The 21364-nt window shown below is 33.1% G+C and overlaps 1 protein-coding gene across 1 annotated transcript; it reads right to left on the bottom strand.

The window, feature by feature from the left end:
- Window positions 1–4188: 4188 nt before the first annotated feature.
- LOC133186431 (uncharacterized) lies at window positions 4189–20728 on the bottom strand. Its single transcript, XM_061321683.1, has 5 exons — window positions 20662–20728; window positions 20424–20494; window positions 19942–20077; window positions 19112–19558; window positions 4189–4848 (listed from the first exon to the last, which is right to left on the bottom strand). Exons 2-5 carry the CDS (start codon window positions 20472–20474, stop codon window positions 4775–4777), a joined length of 708 nt encoding a protein of 235 aa, XP_061177667.1. The 5' UTR covers window positions 20475–20494; window positions 20662–20728; the 3' UTR covers window positions 4189–4774.
- Between the last annotated feature and the right edge of the window lie 636 nt (window positions 20729–21364).

Here is a 21364-nt window from a genome sequence, read left to right as displayed (position 1 = left end):
CTAGTGTTTTAAAATGTTCTTGTGTATATTAAAATGTCTCCAAGCCCGATGTTTATTCACTTAGTATTACATGTGGTAGCTAAACACAGTTTCGTATAAAATCCATGGGGTTTTCCCAGATATAAGAATAATGTTAAGGATTTGCCTGCTATTTATATGAGGTCCACATATTATAGGCCTAAAAACTGGAGGGCTATATCTCGGAAACTAGAGACGGTACCATCCCCATTTTTTCATAATAGTGGTAACTGACCACTAGTACCCTACCCTCAAAATTTCAGACCCCCAGACAGGGGACTTCGAGGTCCCCGAGCCCGATGTTTATTCATATAGTATTATATAGTAGGCCTAAAAACTGGAGGGCTATATCTCGGAAACTAGAGACGGTACCATCCCCATTTTTTCATACAAGTGGTAACTGACCACTAGTACCCTACCCTCAAAATTTCAGACCCCATGACTTATGTTAAAATTTTGAATTGCGAACTGCGTTCTAGAATGCAGTTCACTTTTGAACTGCGAATTGCGAACTGCGTTCCAAAATCTGATTGCCTAACCACTTCTTTTCGCATACAAAAGCGCTCGCTCCGTGATCGGGAGGTCCTGAGTTCGTGAGTTCGAATCTCGGCCGCGACTGACCTAAGTCGATAAAAAAATGGGTAGCAACTGTTCCTTCGCCATGCGCTCGACACTTTGAAGTGAAAGTTGTGGGTCCTTCGGATGAGACCTTAAAAACCGAGGCCCCGTGTCACGACAGGCGTTGGCACGATAAAGATCCCTCCCTGCTCAATGGCCCTGAGTGCCGAGTAAAGATCAAAATTTGAAGCCCTTCGCCGGTTTATGGGGACGTCTCTACATGAGTGAAAAATTCTCGAATGGGACGTTAAACAACATACAATCAATCAATCTATTGCAAACAAATTTTAATTTGATATTTTATTTGTATCAAATTGATTAATTATGGTAGAAGTTATGGTTATTGAATATTCATTAGGGTGTATCCTTATTTATTTGGACGAAAGGTGGTGATAAGTGTGAACAGAACAAAATAATTTCTAATAATGAAAAATTCTCTGCAAAACATGCCAGTGTGAATATAATTTAACAAACTTATAGATCTTGCTTCATCGATTCAGATAAAAAAATGAATAAGTCTTATGGAATTTTTAAGGAGTTGTACAGAATATTTATAAAAAGAAAATCGCATGAGATAAATAAAATACTACATGTATTATGTGATTTTTATATTTGCTCTTTCCAACTCCTTGAAATGGTGCTTCAGTATTCTTAGCTATGCAAATTAGGCAGAAATATATTTTGATTAGAAAATATAAAATCAAGAAATATGTCCTCTAAACATCTATATTGGATTAAGAAAGGAGGCATCTCCCAAAATTAAAGTTAAATGTATTGTAACGGGTCTCTACTTTCTCTCCGAGGGTTGTCTGATATATCTTTCTTGCACGGCTTGCGTTACACGACTACTTGAGCTAAGAGGGTTTATCTGGCACAATGCTTTAATTTTATTTCACAACGCTAAGTTATATTTATCTCCCTTTAAGTGACACTGTTTTCAATCTTTCGGCAATCCTCCGCTACGCTCCATTCAAACCTCGGATGTAATTGGTGGAGGAATATGCATCAAATCTATACATTTCTCCGCCGGAAACTGCCTTCGTAACTCATTTCATATTTTACTCTGCATAAAGTTCTTCAATTTTTTTAAACTAGTCTAATATTCTTCCTTGTATATTGGTTTTGATTACAATCTTATGTTAGTAGTCTTTGAAAGCAAAAACATAGTGTTGGGCGTGCCATAAAGTGCCACAAAGTAACTCAGATTTCAAAAGTGTAACATTCGGAGGATTTTCAAATAAGATCACATGACTGTCTGTATACGCAAAATGGTAGAACACAGTTTACGTCCGAGGTTAGTGTGCGAGGTACGAGCCACCCGAGGAGCTCCAAGTGGTTTTCAATTCCTCTAAGTTTTCTCCCTTTGATTAAAAACCTTTTAATTACTCAGCTTTCTCCCTCACCACTGTCTACAACTTATACCATCTATTATTAACCTGCGCTCTCTAAGTTACACTAAATTTATTAATAAACGAAATCTCTCGGCTTTTCTTCACTATTTTTGAAACCTTTCATAATCTAGATTTTAAGGAAGTCACTAAATTTCTCTTAATACTCCGTATCCTCTGACTCAGTTCTTAATCTTTACCATTCCGCATTTTCGACTTGTTTGGAAACCTTCAACTTTAGAAAGCCATGTAAATTTCTGTATTTGAAATGAGACAAAATACAATTTTACAATTTATTATAATGATTATCTCTTAAATAAACAAGAAACAAATCTAAACTCTGTCTTTAGTCTAGTCACCTACAACTATCTGTCTATAACCACCTTCTCTCACAATGTTTATGCTGGAAAAGTAAAACTTCAAAGTTTAAATTCCAAACTCAAAAACTTTCTCCCAGACTTCCTGGATGAAAGCTAAAAAAAAAACTAAAACTTACTCCCTTACTTTCCTAATCAATTTCCAACAGTAGTAAAATTCCTACCTTTAGTAGTTTTAAAAATAAATTACATAAACAACCAGCAGAACCCCCCCCCCCCTTATTTCTGTATTCTGTAATGGCAACAGACGACCTTACTAAACTAACACACAGTTGTATTTTAAATTATGATCTTTATGGAAGAAACATTATTGAGAGTCCTAATTGTTCATATGGTACACCAGAAGACCCATATCATTTCTTCTTTGTATGTAATAAGTATCAACCACAGGCCTTTAAATCGCTTAAATCCGACTTTTAAAAAAATTGGGGTGTATAAAAGAGATAATTTAACACCTTTAAGTTAATTTTTTAATGCGATCTAATGGCCTGTGGTATCAACGTGCTAGGGAGGAACTATTTAGAAACTTTTTAAGTCTTACTAAACCAAACTTGGGGAGATGAATCACAAAATGTCGAAATCAATAAATATAATTTTCAATCGGTACAAAAATTTATAAGAGATTCCGGTAGATTCAATTAATTTTTATAGCATAACTAAAATTTTAGTTAGTTATATTTTTATCAGGTAAAGAATGTATGTATGTATATCAAATTTCTTCTTTTTTATAGACAGTAGTAGACATTTACGGTGAGATCCTCGTAGGTTTGATAGAACTTGTTTTCAAACCATTTGTATACTATTTATACAAAAAAATTATGTTCAAACTAAAATTCCAGAAAATTCCTTAGTCTGAATTCCGTTATAAAACGACAGCAAAATTTAGAAATACACTGGCTTCCTTACCCAAATGTATAAATTACCTAAATTAATGAAAACAACTTCAAATAATTTCAGTAAACTACCTGTTTACTAAAAAATTCAAACAAACAGCAAATTTCAACAAAGTCTAATTCCCAGAATTACCGAAAACCATCGGTTCTACCGGCAAAACCGATAGAAAATAGAAATATCCGATACAATTCGCTATATTACCAGTCCGGGTGACCGACTGTTGTGATTGAAGGCTTGTCTTGAGACACAGTTAGATTATTTTAATTAATTGTATCTGATCTATTGCGATGTCTCCAGGGGTGTGCAATAAGCATCGTTCGACACCCGAGGCTACCATTTCTTGGGGTCGGGTAGTAGATTTCTGCACCGCCAAGGAGATAGCCCCTTGGGCTAGTAAAAGTTAAAACTACCAATGTGATACATGACGAGCACTACTGGTATTTTCACTCATTCTTTGCTATTAAATTCCCAATAAATAAAAAAATTCCAGGCATCATGTTCCTATTGATCGAAAATCTCCATAATCTTATCTATTTTGCAATACTACCTTTTTTCCTAATCCGAATTTCCTCTACTCCTCTGTTTATGGTAAACACATGCAGATATCTCGTTAAATTATTTACGATCACTCTATCAATTGTAAGAAGAGTGTTATGAAATTTACATAAAATATTAATAGTTCCAATGTATTTAATGATTAAAGATGAAAAAAAAAAGATTTTCGCTTCAGTTTAGATGAGCTTAGTGCAATGCCCAGAAAAAAGGGACTTTAAGATAATTTATTTAAATTCATTTTTTATTTTCTATCAAAATGTATAATTTATACATGATTCAATTTTACAAGTTAGAATTATACTTTTAATTTTAAAAAGAATAACCTTAAGACCCTGACTTTTTTCAAACAATAAACTACTTTTTCATATTAGTTGTTACTCCCCCACTCCTACATTTCGGCTAGCAACTTTTTACTTGGGGCTAGCAACTTTATTGCTGCCACTAGCCCATGGGCTAGTGTTTGAACTTTTTACAATGTAATTGCATACCCGTGGTCTCACAATCGGTGTTGTAATGATCCGTGGAAAGATTTACACACTCAATTTGAGTACTATAAACCAATGCCATTTTCTTTCGAATTACATCATGAAATATACTAAAATTTATTCGGACTGATAGAATTTGCTTCGGACTGGTAGAACACATTGAGTCATCAGTCCGAATGACTGATAGAAATTTTTGGTTTTCGGAAACTCTGAATTCCTCGATGAAAAATCACTAAAATTAATCAAAATTCCTATCAAATTCCACATATATTCCAGAAGTTCCTAAAATGTGCTGAAATATCCCTGGTTCTTCTTAAAATAAAATTAAAAAGTTATTCTTAGGCATAAATGTTAACTTCTAAATCCTGATTCCTAAAACACAGCTTCTCTAAAGATGTGTTCCTAGCAGAAGAGGAAAAATTCTTTGAACCTCTCCTTTTTATACCAAAGTCTGACGTAGAAGTTGGAAAATGTTGGAGAATCTCTCGTGACATCTCACGTAAGCGGCAAAATCTATAGAAAAATCTAGTAAAACTACATAACTACATAAAAGACAACTATTCAACTATTCTGAATCAAAGCAATCACCAAAAACATTCCTAAATCGAAATAAAAAATAATAATATCCATTTAATGCAACATATGACACGACTAACTCCAAAAATCCCCAAACTATTGTAACTTTTACGATCGCTCTCAACCTCCCGCAGTTACGACGTTAACGGTGATGTTTCGCGCCGGTGCATGGTTCGAATTGAATATCACCAACATTTTACAGTGGATTATAAAGGTTTAAAAAAACAACTTGCAAAATAATCAACACAAAATAACTGCGACAATTTTGACTTTCGTGCAACCATTTTGCATTGTATGAGATTTATTCAAGCCAAATGTAAGAAATTCCGAAATGTATAACTATGATCATGCTGCTTCGAAATATTTTTTAAATATTTTCAAAGCAACCAAATTTTCCTCCCTTCTCTTCATTTACAATAGATACAAATGACACAAATTTAAAAAGGTGAGCATTTTTAAAAATATTTCTCTAGTTTAAAAAATGCACTTCGCAAATTTTTAATCAAGTTTAATGGTAAAGTGTTGTATACACGGTTTCTCAATCAAGTTCTCACATTCAAGCAGATAATCGCTATAATGAAATAATTCTCACCTTTTGATCTCCACCTAATTACAAAATTACAACGGGGACACATTCGATTCAACGGGAACAAATCCTCATTGAATTGTTGAACAAACATTCTGAACAAACTAGTAGACTAATTGTTCTCGAACAATTACACGTTGCGCACGGTGTTGGTACACACTGACGTTACGTCAAAATAACGTTATTAAAGTCATATCGCTGTTACAACGTTTTAAACGTTATAATTGCATATTTGAGTTGTTTAATGTGAATTTTATTTATTTATTTTTTTAATCTAAATAAAATAACAGGGCACAAACTATTCAATTTTTGAATCGTTGAAAATATTTACATGTACACTAAAAATCTTATCTTATAAATAAATTGTAAGATTTTTAATATGAAATTGGCACAGGCATATACATTCCCATTCATATCCTTGATTCCTCTTTCTTTTTTCTAACTTTGTAATCTGTCTTGAAAAGAGAAAACACATCAATAGCGTGATATTTTATAGGAGAAGGGGTGGCTCTTGAGGGAATCGCACTTTATAACTGTTACACAGAGTATAGGGGTTTCCCCGGAAAACAGAATCTGGTGTGGGATTTCTGAAAGGGAAATTCTACTCAAGAGCCAGTTTTCTGATAAAGACTTTAGAGGGGAAAGACTGATATAAAGTTCTTGTTTTAATTTTAGGCTTTTGTACTGATATGTTTTTGTGAATCGGACGATAGATTGGTTCTAGAATTATAGGAAGTCGCTAAACTGAGAAAAATTAAATGGCCTTATATTGAATTGAACTTTTCTTGTTTTTTTTTTTTTTTCAGCCCCATGCAGTAGTTAAACTCTCTTTATAAATCGGGGGTAGGGGGTATTGTCATGCAAAAAAGGAGGGATTGGGACGTTTCACTATTAAAAACCCTACCCAAAAAAACTGGCTTGTCGCCAAATTCAGAAATCCTGTTACTTTGGGGGGAGGGGGTCATTCTCATTTTTAGCAAGAGAGAGAGAGAGAGAGAGAGAGAGAGAGAGAGAGAACAATAACGTGATATGTTTAGATATTGCTGCAACAAAATAAAAAGGATGTACTGGCGTTTGAATGAAAATTTTCAGAAAATTTAAACAAGAGCTTATTCTAAAATAATTGGAGAAGGACTTCCTACCCTACTTGGTACTCCGAACCTGCAGAAAATTGGAAAAAAGAGCACGGCGATAATAATTTGACGCCCCCGACGTCATTCTTACAGTATGTAGTATGTAAAATGACGTTTTCGTACCTGTGACAAAACGGCTACATTTATATTGATGCTTGCATTTATTTCATGTAGATGATTACCGTAGAAATTACGCATGTTATTATCTAATACAGTATGAAATGTTCTTTCAAGCTACAGTAATGATTGGTATATATATGACATTAATTTATGTATTTTTGATATGTAACTGAGACATATTAAGTAATAGTATAGCGACTCGTACGTGCATAACAAAATGGCTACACTTTACAAAGCCTTATTTATATTTACGTATTAGCAGTAATATGATATCAACATATTAACTAATTTTAGAAATATATGTACTTAAGGATTATTCATCAAAAATTATATTTGTTTGGCATTTTTGTCTACTACACATCGCCATGTGGGCTAATGTCAACTTTAGGAAACGATTTTTTCTGTTGGACATTTAACTTACGTACTGTAGATTTAGCCCAAACTCATGATATTGAGAAAATGATTTTAAAAATTCAACAGTATCACAAAGAATGCATACAAATTATTGTATTTCCTAAATTTCATTTCATTTAGAGGATTGGAGGTGGATTTTTTTATATATTGTAGTTGCGCGAACAATAATTTATGTAACGTTGGACACGGGAATTTCGCCGTAATAACCAATAATGAATAAAGCCATATCATAACTTAAAATATTTTTAGATTATTTAAAAAGAGAATTTTTAGAATAATTTATTACCTTGGATAAAATAATTAATTTTATTTTTAATTTCTAGAAACTTTAACATCTTGAAAACGCCAGTTTCTTTACGACATCTAAAGAGTCAAATTTTGAAGTACCAAAAACCGTGCGCAATGTTTCAGAAATCTTTCCACCTTCTATAGATTTCATATATTTTTCATATTTAACTCTCTACAGTTAATTTCAAATAAAAAGAAACCAAAAATGAATTAAGTTAACAATTTGCAAAAATGAAAATTTAAAAAAAATTAGAGTGACCTTGACCTTTGACCTTCAAAAAATATTCAAGGTCAAATGTCAAGAACCACATTACTGTTGGTCCCTTGTTTCTATGACTCTTTGTTTAAAAAATTTGGGCTTCAACATTAAATGCAAATATATAAAAGGGCAATAACTCACAAAAGGGGTCATGGGATTCATCGCACTGACAGATTAAAGTTTTGTCTCGAGAAACTTAAGGCATTAGTAAAGGTTTGATGTTTCTATGTTTTACAGTTTCGGAGGAGTAACGATAACAATGTTTATAGTGAAAGTGGCCATAACTACTAAAGGGGTCAATCTTAGGGACGAGATAAATATCTTTTAGATAGTTTTTATAGGACATATTTAAGGTGCAAAGATATGTTACACATGTTTCAAGACAAAAGAGATAAAAAGAGAGCTAAATTTCTAATATTTTCAATGACATTGACCTTTGACCTTGACCCAAATTTCAATGTCGATGGTCAAAGAATCTAATGCAGTTGGCCCAATGTCTCTATGACTTATCGTTTAGAATTTTTGAAATATTTTGTAAACATCAAAAACGTTCAGAGGCAATAACAACTTAAAGGGGTCGATGGATCATTTTGCACTGAACAGGTCAGAGCGTCTATGAAGTTAGTCGTAGGCATTTGTGATAGTTTAGTACATCTATGGTTTACGGGTTCGGAGGAATAGCGATAACAAGCTTCTGTTGCAAAAGGGGTAACGACTCTTCAAGGGGTCAAAGTTCATATACGCAGGGTCAACCGCAAAAATGTTTTGTAGAGGGAGAACATGCTCATCAACTAAAAATCTTTTAGATAAATCTTAAAACTCAAAAACGCACTTGGCGGAAAAAAATGATAATAAACAAAACAATTTTAATAGGTCTTTCCACAGAAAGGTGGAAAGACCTAATAAGCACCTTACGATCCGTTACTTCTGGCAATGCATTATCTTAAGTCATGAATGTGTATTACTTAAACAATAAAATGCTTTCTTTGGTTGTTTGTACGGGAATTAATGTCGCAGCTGTTGCAGAAAAAATACATAGCCCGCGTAAGCGGGTTATGTAAATTTTTGTCCCCAGCTTTCAGTGAAAGAGAGGGATATTAATTTGGGTCTGTCTGTCCGTCCGTCTGTATTTCTGTCTTTTATATAACTTCGTTTCCGCGTGATATCTCGAAAACCCTTTGAGCTTTCGCAATGAAATTTTGCATAACAACTCCCTATGGCATAAAAAAGAACCCTATTGATTTTGAGGTCAAAAAGTCAAAGGTCAAGGTCATAAATTATGTGTTTTAAAACTTTCGTTTCCGTGCGATATCGCGAGAATACTTTGACCTTTTGCAATGACATTTTACATAACAACTCCTTGTGGCCTAAGTCTATTTATTTTGAGGTCAAAAGGTCAAAGTTCAAGGTTGTAAATTCATACATTCCGTCTGTGTGTAACACTTTCGTTTCCGGACGATATCTGAAGAAGATTTTGAGCCTTTGCAATGAAATTTTATACCATAACCCCCTATGGCCTATCTCGTCCCTCTCAAAGTGTCGCGTCCCGTTTGTTTTAATGTATTGTATAACAAGAGGCCCAAGGGCCTTAACGGTCACCTGAGTACAATACAACAATTTAGAGGATCCATAGAGTATTAAAATGAAATGAAAGGTGAAGCTTTGTTGCCCAAAAGCAAGAAAAATAGGGTGATCAGGATCAACAAGGCCAAAGTTTTTTTTTTTCTTTCGGTTTACGATTCCGCCGACCCTAATTTTCACAAATCATGAAAATAAAAATAATGTCTTTTTCCGTCATATTTTTTCCGGATTTTTCTCAGCTGAACTGGTGGGTTTTAAATTTTAGAATGCATCTTAGTCAAATAAGCGCTTATAAATAAATGAGACCTTTACAAACATTTAGGTGACCGTAAATAAACACATGTGCAAACCAAAAATGGCGGTTCTGTCATGTAACAAGGTAATTCCTCACTGAAAGCAATGACACACACTTAAAGAACTTTTTCTGCATGGAAAAGTGAATAAAATCTTGGATAAATGATCCTTTTCTCCAATTGCAATGTCTCAATTGACTAAATTCATACCGTAATATTGGAGAGTGTATGCCCAACCCTGATCGACCTAGCAGACACGGATACACCTATAAATAACAGGGATTTATCAGTGCCTTCTCAGGGGCCGAAATTCGGCCCATTCCCAATTGAAAATGAGTTCAGTATTTCCCAATTTGGCAGTATTTTTTCTCAATTGGTGAACAATGCTTTTATTTTTAATTATCTTGGAAAAACACTAAGTAAAATTGTCAGATTGTCTGTATTTTTCATATATTTAACTCATTTAGCAAAGCTACAGTCATAACACATGTTTAAAAACACTAAAAACATAGCCGACTTTTAATCCGAATTTCCTCTGTTTTTCTAAAAATGATGATATTGTGTAATTATATAGATTTATTAAGTTATTTCCACCTACTCATTTGATCTGCGAGTTAATGGTAAGGACTTTAGGCATTATTTCAGATAGAAAAATATATTTTCAATGCATTAATACATATTAAAAGAGGACTTTTAGAAGATGTGTACTTAGTATAATTTTTTTTGCAGGAGGTTTATAATCTCCAGAAACAGATACTATAATGATCTAAATTGAAATCTCATACACACATATACATGTACTACCCTAAGTTGTATAAATGCTTTATACTCATTGAAGTCCATTTTACTTTTATTAGTCTATTATTCATAATTGATTTTGTACGAATAAGATGGATCATATTTAATTGTCATTTGGTTGCCTAAATTAGAGTTCTTGCTGAAATGTTAAATGAATTACCCCTGAGTACATGATTTAAGCAACATTTTAAAAAAAAATTCCAATTTCATCAAATAGCTGATAATTTTTTCCCAATTCCCCAAAAATGGTGTTTCCCAAAATAGGCTGATAAATCCATGGATAATAGTTAGGCCAATTTAGTGTTGAGAGATACATCTTAGTTGAAGTAACGTTGACTGGTATTTCACTGGATAAATTCAAATGTGTATAAAACATTTGTTAGTTTATAGAAGTAAATTCAATATACAAATCTTTGCAAATTTCATACTCAATTGAGATTAAAGCCCTTTGAATTACTAAGTAAATAATGAGCATGCCTTCTGTGCAGGTACATAACAAACATTTAAAGAAGGACTTGATTGAGAAATTATTAGGCTTTTTTCCGCAGGTTGAACATTAAATTTGATAGCTGCATGATCGAATTATTATAACCTTTATTTCAACGTCAATTACTTTTAATATTGTTAAACACTTAAATTGTATTTTTTTCAATCTAAATTTAACTTGAATTTGGACCCTTATATTTAGTTTGTGGGGATACCAAGGTTTATAACACATCACATATCACTGAAGAGCACAAAAAGTTGAACATCATGAACCAAGCACTGATTGACAAACAAAAATCAGAACTATATAAAATTGAAAATGACATTCAGTCTAAAGTTAGAAATGAATTAAAATTAAATAAAAAGAGTTATGTGATCTAGACAATAAAACTTAAAAGTACTATTGACGTGTATTATTTTTATTAAAATAAACATTGCTGGTATTTTAAAATGAAATTGTTGAATCCTAAATTATTTTTATTTTTATTTTTCGACCACCCAATGCATTTTTTTGAGACAGAAAATCGTAAACCAAAAAAAAAAAATAAAAACTTTGGCCCAAAATAATTAGTCTACTATTCATTAACAGTTCTTAAATTAGGTTCTAATCTGTTCCCCATTTATCACTATCACCATACAGTATATTAAGAAACTATCAGTGCTTTTGTACCATTTTAATTCCTTGTTGTAATCTCTTACATTGGCCTTTCTTGGTCTTTGATGAACATTTAATAAGACAAGTTATTTTTGTCTCATTTTTATTTATCTATTACTTACAAGTCCACATGATCATTAAAACTATGAAAATACTTTTTGTATTATACAATAAAAATTCTTGCATAATTCTCTTATTTTATTAATTTTTTCAAGTACATTATTTACAATGATTAATTATCAAAAGTAAACGGTAAAGGGGAATAACTCCTCTCAGTAGAATGCAAATTAATTGAGCCCTGGCTAGGACCAGAACACTTGACCAAATGGTCCAGATGTTCAAAAATCTGGTAAAAATACCCTTCCTTATAACAACTTTTACACTTTTTGCCTCTGATATGCCCAAGTGCAGTGAAGATTTTTAAAGAAATAATGCATTTTCACTACAGATTCACTATATTATCAATAGAGCCCCTCCGCCCCCCCCCCCCCCCTTCACCACCAAGAAACACCAGAGCCTCTCACCCTGGGACCAGAAGTTTCAAGTTTGCTCATCATAAGTAATCACTTTGTTTAACTGCTTAACATTAAGGAGCAGACAGGATTATTTAATAGAATTAATGCATTTTCACTACATTATCAACAGCCCCACCCTTATATCAGCACATCTGACCCAGGGGTCATGCAATTCACTACTCTGGAAGAAGCACTCTTGCTCATCATAATTATATACTTAGCTTCTTTCCTTTTTAACCAGAAGCAGAAAAGAATATTTTCAAAGAAATTTTGATTTTTCACTATATAATCAATAGAGCCCCCCCCCCCCACCTTTTGACCAGAACCCTTAACCCTGGGGCCATGAAATTCACAATTTTAGAAGAGGCATCCTTGCATATCATAACAATGTACTTAGTTTGTTTAAATAGTACCCAGGGGCAGAGAAGAAGATTTTCAAAGAAATAATTCACCTTCACTGTAGGAGCTATATAGCCCCACCCTAGCACAAGAACCCCTGTCCCTGGGGCCATGAATTTCACTATTTTGGAAGAGGTGTCCTTGCTTATCATAACAATGTACTTAGTTTGTTTAAATGATACCCAGAAGCAGAGAAGAAGATTTTCAAAGCATTAATGCATTTTCACTATATAATAAATAGAGCCCCACCCTAACATCAGAACCCCTGACCCTGGGGCCATGAAATTCACAATTTCGGTTGAGTTACTCTTGCTTATCATAACTATGTATTTAATTTGTTTAAATAATACCCAGGCGTAGAGAAGTAGATTTTCAAAGAAATAATGCACTTTCACTATATGAACTATATAGCCCCCCCCCCCCCCCCAGCACCAGAACCCCTTACCCTGGGGCTATGAATTTCACAATTTTGGTAGAGTCACTCTTGCTTATCATAACTATGTATTTAATTTGTTTCAATAATACCAAGGAGTAGAGAAGAAGATTTTTAAAGAAATAATGCACTTTCACTATATGATCTATATACCCCCCCCCCCCCCCACCAGCACCAGAACCCCTGACCCTGGGGCCATGAATTTCACAATTTTGGTAGAGTCACCCTTGCTGATCATAACTCTGTATCTAATTTGTTTCAATAATACCCAGGAGTAGAGAAAAAGATTTTCAAAGAAATAATGCACTTTCACTATACGACCTATATAGCCCCACCCTAGCACCAGAACCCCTATCCTGGGGCCATGAATTTCACAATTTTGGTAGATTCACCCTTGCTTATCATAACTATGTATTCAATTTGTTTCAATAATACACAGGAGTAGAGAAGAAGATTTTCAAAGAAATAATGCACTTTCACTATATGAACTATATAGCCCCGCCCTAGCACCAGAACCCCTGACCCTGGGGCCATGAATTTCATAATTTTGGTAGAGGGCTCAATGCTTATTACAATCATGTCAACAGTTTGACTGCTTGATGTCCAGGAGTAAAGAAGAAGATTTTTAAAGATTGCATTAATTTTGATGGTTTTAGCCCCACCCCTCAGGCCCCAGGGGGGCAGGGACCATGAAATTGAAAAATTTTGTTCCCCTTCACACATAGATGCCATATGCAAAAATTGGCTGAAATTGGTTCAGTGGTTTCAGAGAAGAAGCTGAAAATGTTCAAAGGTTAACACACGATGCACGACGGACGATGCACGACGACGGACGAAAACAGATAGCAATAGGTCACCTGAGTGACTCAGGTGACCTAAAAAGTCGCTAGGTACTATTTTTAGCAAAGGAATATGTGGAGAGTTATAACGTATAATACAGGTTGTCGGCGGACTTTATATTCTAATTACATCTATTAGAACTGTTTAGTAGAGGCTAAATTAGACACCATACTTTGTGTAAAATTTTGACAATATCGAACATGAATATAAACATTATATGTGACCTAATGTTTGCATTTTATTTGCTTTATAAACAAGTGCCTCCGTGGTCTAAGGGTATGTTTTTTGCTTAGCAAGTGAGAGGTCCCGGGTTCAAATCCCTGACGATTCTTTTTCATTTTTTTTTTATTAATAACTAAATGATAGTATTCACCATATGAAATGAAGTTATGGCGTCTGAGGTGTACAAACTTCTCATAAAATCATTATTTCAGTGTGATAAATATTTTATATATAAAGAATCTTCTATACACATATTAAAGAATAAGCAATCAGATCTATATATCCATATTTGCTTCAGTTTACATGTAGATCTGGGCATGTTCTTCTTTTCTCCTTAAGCGGGAGACACGAATTATTCTCTGAATTAGCTTGTTTTCGCAATAGCTGCGACGTTATTTCCCGTACTAACAACCTTATTTCCCGTACTAACAACCAAAGAAAGACATTTTATTGTTATATTTATATCTGTATAAATAATCATTAAAAGTGGGATTGAAAAGATTATTTATTGTATTATTGATATGTACGTCATAGTACGTTTCATTGATGGAACAGTCATTGATCAAGAAATCTGTACAGGTGATATGCTTAGTGTTGTTCATGAACTGAGAAACGGCAATGGTTTTCTTTAGAAATGAAGGAGAAAATATTCAGTGGATGTATATATGAAGTTCTTTTATAACTAATAAATAATTTATGATAGATTACAATATGAGAGAATATAGTAAAAATATCGTGAGATGTTTCGTGCCGAAATGGGCGCGAAACATCCTGGCGCAAACCATATTAGAGGGAAATATAATCGGCGCGAAACATCCCGGATTCATTACGACGACCAAGTTTGTAAACAATTCCTGTCAGTTTACAACAAGACAATCAACTGAAAACAAGTTAAACTACAATAAGATATGACTTCATCTATAAAACTATGGTTCATCAACTAAAGGATATGAATTAAAAATCCCTGGCATACTAATTATGCTTAACACTACAGGTTTGCTACAGCTGATTCCTACGTAAATCAAAACATGTGCACAAACTGTTTCAACACATACATATCACTTAAACTTGTCATTAGCTACCTATCAACTACATAAAAAGCATAAATTATACATATTCCTGCAATGTCAAGTAAATATACACATAAACAAGCTCATAACTTTCCTACAAATGTCAACAATAATCAGATTCAATAACTCGGTACAAAACCAATCTATCAAATCATTGGACTGTTACAGTATTGTGGACATTGAAATCAACTGAGCCGTCCCATGCGAAAAGGGCCCTTATATATTTTGACGTCATAATGAGAAAAACGCCGGTAAAGATAACGTCATAAAATGCAAGTTGCGTATGTTACATATTTTCCCAACATTTTTACCTGAGCTCTATCAACTTATTTTCATTGTTGTTTATATTATCTAGAGCCAATAAAATATCAGGGGAAAAAAAAGAAAATATGAATTTTTAGAGCTAAGTACCATATAAATGGACATTTCCAATATTGAATATTAAATTTTGCTGATATAATTCGGTGCTAGTTTTTTTATCCGATTTTTCATACATTGAAGGCGATCGTACATGCACATAATTGATATATACCTGTACATGTACACATCCTTTTTAACACAAATTCATATCAACCGAAGTGAAATACTTTATAATAAATGAAAAGAAAAATCTTAAACCGTTCCCAGCATATAGGTTTATATATGCGATTAAGATTTTGTTCAGCTCTACATGTAGCAAATGACGAAGTTTGAAAAGGTTGATTCTTCGTAAAGCATAAATTTAATGAAGAAAACATCTGATAAATGACGATTTGCCTTTATTCTATAATAAAATCTAATATAATTTGTTAAAGTCTTGGACCAGCCGTAAAAAATGAGAAAAAAGTAAATGCTGCAACGAAAAAAAAAATGACCAGGATTTTTTAAAAAATGCATTATAATGGGAAGATTTGACTTTGCTACAAAAAATGGGTGTGGGGTTGTTAGAGGTGGGTGCAATTAGCCATTCAGTAAACATCTTCATTCTATATATATCAATCAATTACCATTGAAAAATTATGTATGAAACAACCCCCCCCCCCCCCAATACAACATGCCTTTATTTAATTCCTAGTAAATAATGCTTTTTTATGTATAAAACTCCCAAATTACGGGGAAATTAAATCTGAAAGATTGAATACAGATTTATTTCCCTGTTATATTGCATCTGATTATTATTTTAATTTCTTAGTACAAAGATGAAGTGTTTGTCTGCATTAAAGGTGATGAAAATCAATACCGGGTCATTTTTGTGTAGGAAGGTTTGCAATAAGTTCAGTTTAATCTTTGAATTGTTTTTTAAAAGGAAAGAATGACCTCTTATTTTTTTAAATGAATCATATTTGGCCATTTCTTTAGGCATGTACGTAACAACGTTCTTCAGGGGAAAAATGGGGGGGGGGGGCTTAAAATGACAAGTTAAAAGTAAGCAAAAAATCAAAAACAAAACAAAGACAGAAAAAAATGTATTTCGGTAAGGGGTTAATCCCTATTCGACAAAAGAAAATTGAGCTAAAATGGCAGTGCTCAGCAATGTCGGCGATACCACCAGAGGTTACTCGGTAGATAAATACAAGAATATCTAATGCGTACAAAATCAGACCTAAGGTCAAGGGCGTTTCATAGATACTAGTACAGCATGTCAAAATTTTATGAGCCTGAAACGACAGAAGAAAATTTGATTTCTTTTTAAATCTGAGATAAATACTTCTATCAACGTGCAAAATTGACTCTTGAAATAAATCTTACTTTGAATATTATTTAAAAACATATGTTCTTTTTATCAATTTAATTATAAATCTTTATTTATTCCTTGACTACAAAGTACTTGTTATTAATAATTATTAGTGACATTTTCTGGATAACGGTTGTAAACTATAAAGGGACAGAGTGTAAATTGCCCTCAACACTTTTTAATGTCCTATGTAAAAAAAAAAAATTCAAGTAATTATTTAATTTAAACTTCTTTCATGTCCATGCATCTTGTCTAAGCTTTTCACAGACTATGTTATTTATTCAATACATGTCATTTTATCACTTAATTCGCTAATTGTTGTCAAAGAATTCTGTTATATACCAGTATCTGAATTGTATGTGTCAGTTCAGAGGCCCGACGCATTACTGGCCACTTCCGTCTGTGTCCCCGCATATATTTCTTAAATGTTAAAATTGTTGTCCAGTGATTAAAGCTTTAATAAACTTGGAAACTGATTTACTCGTTACTTTAGATTTGAAATACATATATGTGATTTTGGGAAGAGTCCTAGGAATACGGCACTACTACTTCCGGCCCACAGTGCCTCTCATTTTACTGCCAACATTCTTTCTCTCTCGATCAACGACATATCTTATTAGACCCAAACTAAGCGATTATACTTCCACAAAATTTGAGAACCACAAAATGATTGGAAGAATATGTAGGCCTAAGCCTTTGATTTTTTTTCTTCAAACGAAATTTAGCGAAAAGAAAAAGGGGGGGGGGGTACATGATGAATCAATGTGACATAAAAAAAAAAACTTCAAAATATATTCTGAACTTATAATGACCGTACAAAGATATGATGATAATATGAAAATTATATCCTCATCCTCAGTTTTTGTAAGATTACATGTTCACTGCAAGACATACGAATATTGATCTGCTTATAAGTCGGTACAGGGCAAATAGGTGGTGCAAATACTGTGACGGTTTACGCCAATGTTGCAGGGAATATGGCCAACTTTAAAATTATAGTGTTTGTATGCCCTCTCGAGCTCCCGACTCAGGACGAAAAAATTGGAGATTTTTTCCCCGGAAAATTTTAATATCAATATCGTAAGAAACATACATTACCCATGTAAAAGAGGTAAGGGATTGTCTTGGCACATATTATTGCCTGTGTCAATATTTACGATCGAATGTAGGACAATTCATACATGTATGTTCAGTATTGTAGGTACATTTTGCCTCCTACCCCTTCCTCAAACTTCAAACTTTAATTTGTCAGGAAACATCCTCAAACTTTATTCTTTTAACTTGTCAGAAAATTTTAACTGGATTGTGTTACTGTGGATGCCCCCCCCCCCTTCTTGCCGATCAATTTTCTGTATCCGCCCTTCAAGATTTCTTTCATAAATTCATCTAGGTCATGAATAAAGCAACAAAAATGATATCCTTATGATGAAAAATTATCAAACAATGAACTCGATAATTACAAGGAAGACGAAATGTTATCAGTCTTATCTTACGGATTCTTTTTAAAAAGAATTAAAAATATTTTTCACAAACTATAAGTAAATAAAAATACAAGTCTATAAAATATCTAAACACATATCTTTTATTTGTTTGTTTTTTATTTAATATTTACTTTTCTCTGAACCGTATATCAAAGCATTATTCACGTCTAACATGACGTGGCGAGTGTATAACGTTATTATTAAAAAGAAAAAAGCACACCGGGTATTTACCGATATAAAACCAATATCTGTGTTTAATTTGAGAAAACTTACATAAATAATTTTTTATCGGACTTTTTAAATCGTGTGTGCTACAAATGACCGAAATGGACATTTATTTATTCTGTCTTATCAGAGTCCAAAACACCTCTTCTTTATAAAATTTAACTAATAACAATGAAACCGTTTCGACAACTAGTGTATAATTAAGATATACTTTAACGAAAACAATTATATCAAATATTGCATGTAGAATAAAAGCAGGGGATTTATGCATAAATTTTTCATATATGTTTTAGTGTGATAAAGTAAGTTTTTTTTCCCAATCAGATACGTATTTCAAATATTTCTGAGAGGGATATAAAAGCGTCAGTTTGAACGTCTTTTTTCAACGTCATTTTACAAGGTAATTTTAACATTTGCTTAACCTTTGATTCCCTATATCTCAGTAATTATTCTGAATATTTGAATCAAACTTTATATTTGGTTATTTTACACTATAATCTATCATAATCCATTGAAAAGTCAATTTTGAAAATTTTCACCGTAAGGGCCCTTTTCGCATGGGACGGCTCATTATTTACCTAATTAATTGAACTGTTGAAAAATAATCAAATCATATATGTGCTGTAGATTTGCATGTAATTACTTTTTCTTACATCTAACTTTAAAGAAGTACGTGAAGGGTGTGTACCTCTCATAACTTGTAGTACTGCAGCCATCCTCCCCTCCGTCATCAGTCTCATTAATGTTATAGAACTACTGGCTTGTGGACTTGAAACATCACGGTTTAAGATACGGGACTCTGTTATATAACGACGTAAGGAGAGATCTGAGGCCACATGTATAAGGAAGTCTTTGTCTATGTCACTCAACAGACAGTTCTGTTTGTAAGATTCTTCTATCTCATATTGTCTGCCAAATGGGATGCAATACCGAGTTCCGTGCATGTGATACGATTCTCTGACATATAACAGTCCTCTGTCCTCCAGCTCCTCCAATGTCTTCCTGACATCAATGTCTCCCATAGACACGTCGTCATCATCATCCAGATCGATAGAATGATAATCATTACCAACATAACACAAGTTCAGAGTGTAGAGAACAACACGTTGATTCTCTGTTAAATCTGATAACGGATCTGTGAGAAAAATAATTATCTTAGTTATGAATAAAAAGCACAAAATATCAAAGAAAACTTTAACATTGTATTAAACATTACAAAAAAACATATCATATTTCATATCTGACAACAAAATTTCCAAAGGGGAAAAAGATTGAATGATTTATCATATATGATGGGTTGAAATAAAGAAAGAAAACTCTTTTTGTAATTTCAAATATTGCTACATTTTCTATACTTAAATGTAAAAATTGTTTTTGTTATTTCTAAATTATTATCTTTGTAAGAGGAATAAACAAAAATATTTACAAATAAAAAAAATTACAATTGGTTGAATGTTAATGGAAATAATTCAAAAATATTCAACAAATTGTTGAACAGATGACAAAGGTCATACTCACCAGGGGTCAGAGGTCGATCTTCATGTCCAGACTGATGCTCGGTAATGTCGGACTTACTACATGTACTGGTGTCATCAGAAATGTCGCTTCTAGTGCCAGCCGAATTGTTTGTCTTCAGTTGCTTTCTTTTAATGTCCTGTTGATGAAATACCAATTTAAACCATAATTTACAGTTTGTTTTATACAGACCTGTATCATACTGGGAAGTGTGCTATGTATAACTAGGTAACTGTGTGTTCTGTACATATGAACAAGTATGCTGTTATCATGCCGTGGCTGGCAAAGACGTTTTAGAATTTTATTTATTTTTCCCATAAATGTCTTTAAGCTTCATGTATTCTGACTCTTGATATCCTTACATGGAACATGGATTCTAAAGTATTTTAATCATTTTAGCATAGGTTTAAGAACAAAAACTAACTGGTTAATCACAGAATTGTATAATTCTTCCTGTGTTTTATTGTCTTAAAATATACACCTACATTTCCCTTATCTCCTGTCCTTCCTTCACAATGTCTCTTCTCCGCCATCATTAAGCTCTATACGGTCAAATCTAATGTCAAAAAAATAAATCTAATGTGACCTAATAAACAAACGTATATCAAGGAATTTATTTCATTTACTATTTTTTTATTACTCTATTCTTAAGTCCTTTCTTATCATGTCTTATCTTTAAATACTTTGAACATGAACATAAAATAAATAATTTTTTATACATACATTGTATTTATTCATTCTAATTGATCAGTGTTGATTTGCGTACACATGTACCGCTCAATGGTCATCTGAAAAGGAAATATTTCATAATTAAAACAAGGGCTATATCAGATTCATAAATATATTTTTAATTACAAGTACTTATAACTGCTAAGTCTGCGCAACCTCGATATTTTGCATCACTAATAGAATCTTTCAAGGATATTTGACAGTAAAAATATCGGATGAGTTTATAATTAATCAAATAATCTCATTAGAAACAATAATATACTAGTAGTTGACATAGAGCTATGCGTTCCTTATGGATAAGACAGTATACACTTATCCACTGGCTGTGAGTGGGATAGCTCTTTTATCAAACCCGCGACAGGAACTATTCCCCGAGGGCTTGCCCGAGGGGAATAGTTCCTGTCAAGGGTTTGATGAAAGAGCTATCCCACTCACAGCCAGTGGATAAGCGTTTTATTATACTGATGTATATCATAATTTCTGAGTGTTGGATTTACCCTATACTACAGTTCGATAGTAAAATCATGAAGAAAAAAAACGATTTATAAAAGTTCTGAACAAGTATTTGGAATAAGATAACACTGCTAGAATGAACTGAAATCCTGATGACTTCACAATGCTACTGAAGTCAGGATGACATCATAAGTCTATAGATTGATTACAGGAAATCAAAATTGGCGGCGAAAATTGCATGAAA

This window comes from Saccostrea echinata, unplaced genomic scaffold, assembly GCF_033153115.1.
Source record: "Saccostrea echinata isolate AGI-Se365-2 ecotype Australia unplaced genomic scaffold, CSIRO_AGI_Sech_v1 ptg000013l, whole genome shotgun sequence".
NCBI classification, from domain to species: Eukaryota; Metazoa; Mollusca; class Bivalvia; order Ostreida; family Ostreidae; genus Saccostrea; species Saccostrea echinata.
Note: the sequence above shows the minus strand (reverse complement) of the source record. Positions and strands in the feature narration are given on the sequence as shown.

Bases quoted from the DNA above. Each gene is read 5' to 3' on its own strand.
- LOC133186431 (XM_061321683.1), bottom strand. From the start codon at position 20,474: ATGATGGCGGAGAAGAGACATTGTGAAGGAAGGACAGGAGATAAGGGA. The intron at 20,078-20,423 runs GTAGGTGTATAT...TTTCATCAACAG, and splicing joins GGACAGGAGATAAGGGAAAT to GACATTAAAAGAAAGCAACT. The intron at 4,849-19,111 runs GTACACACCCTT...ATTTTTCTATAG, and splicing joins AGTACTACAAGTTATGAGAG to ATTTTGCCGCTTACGTGAGA.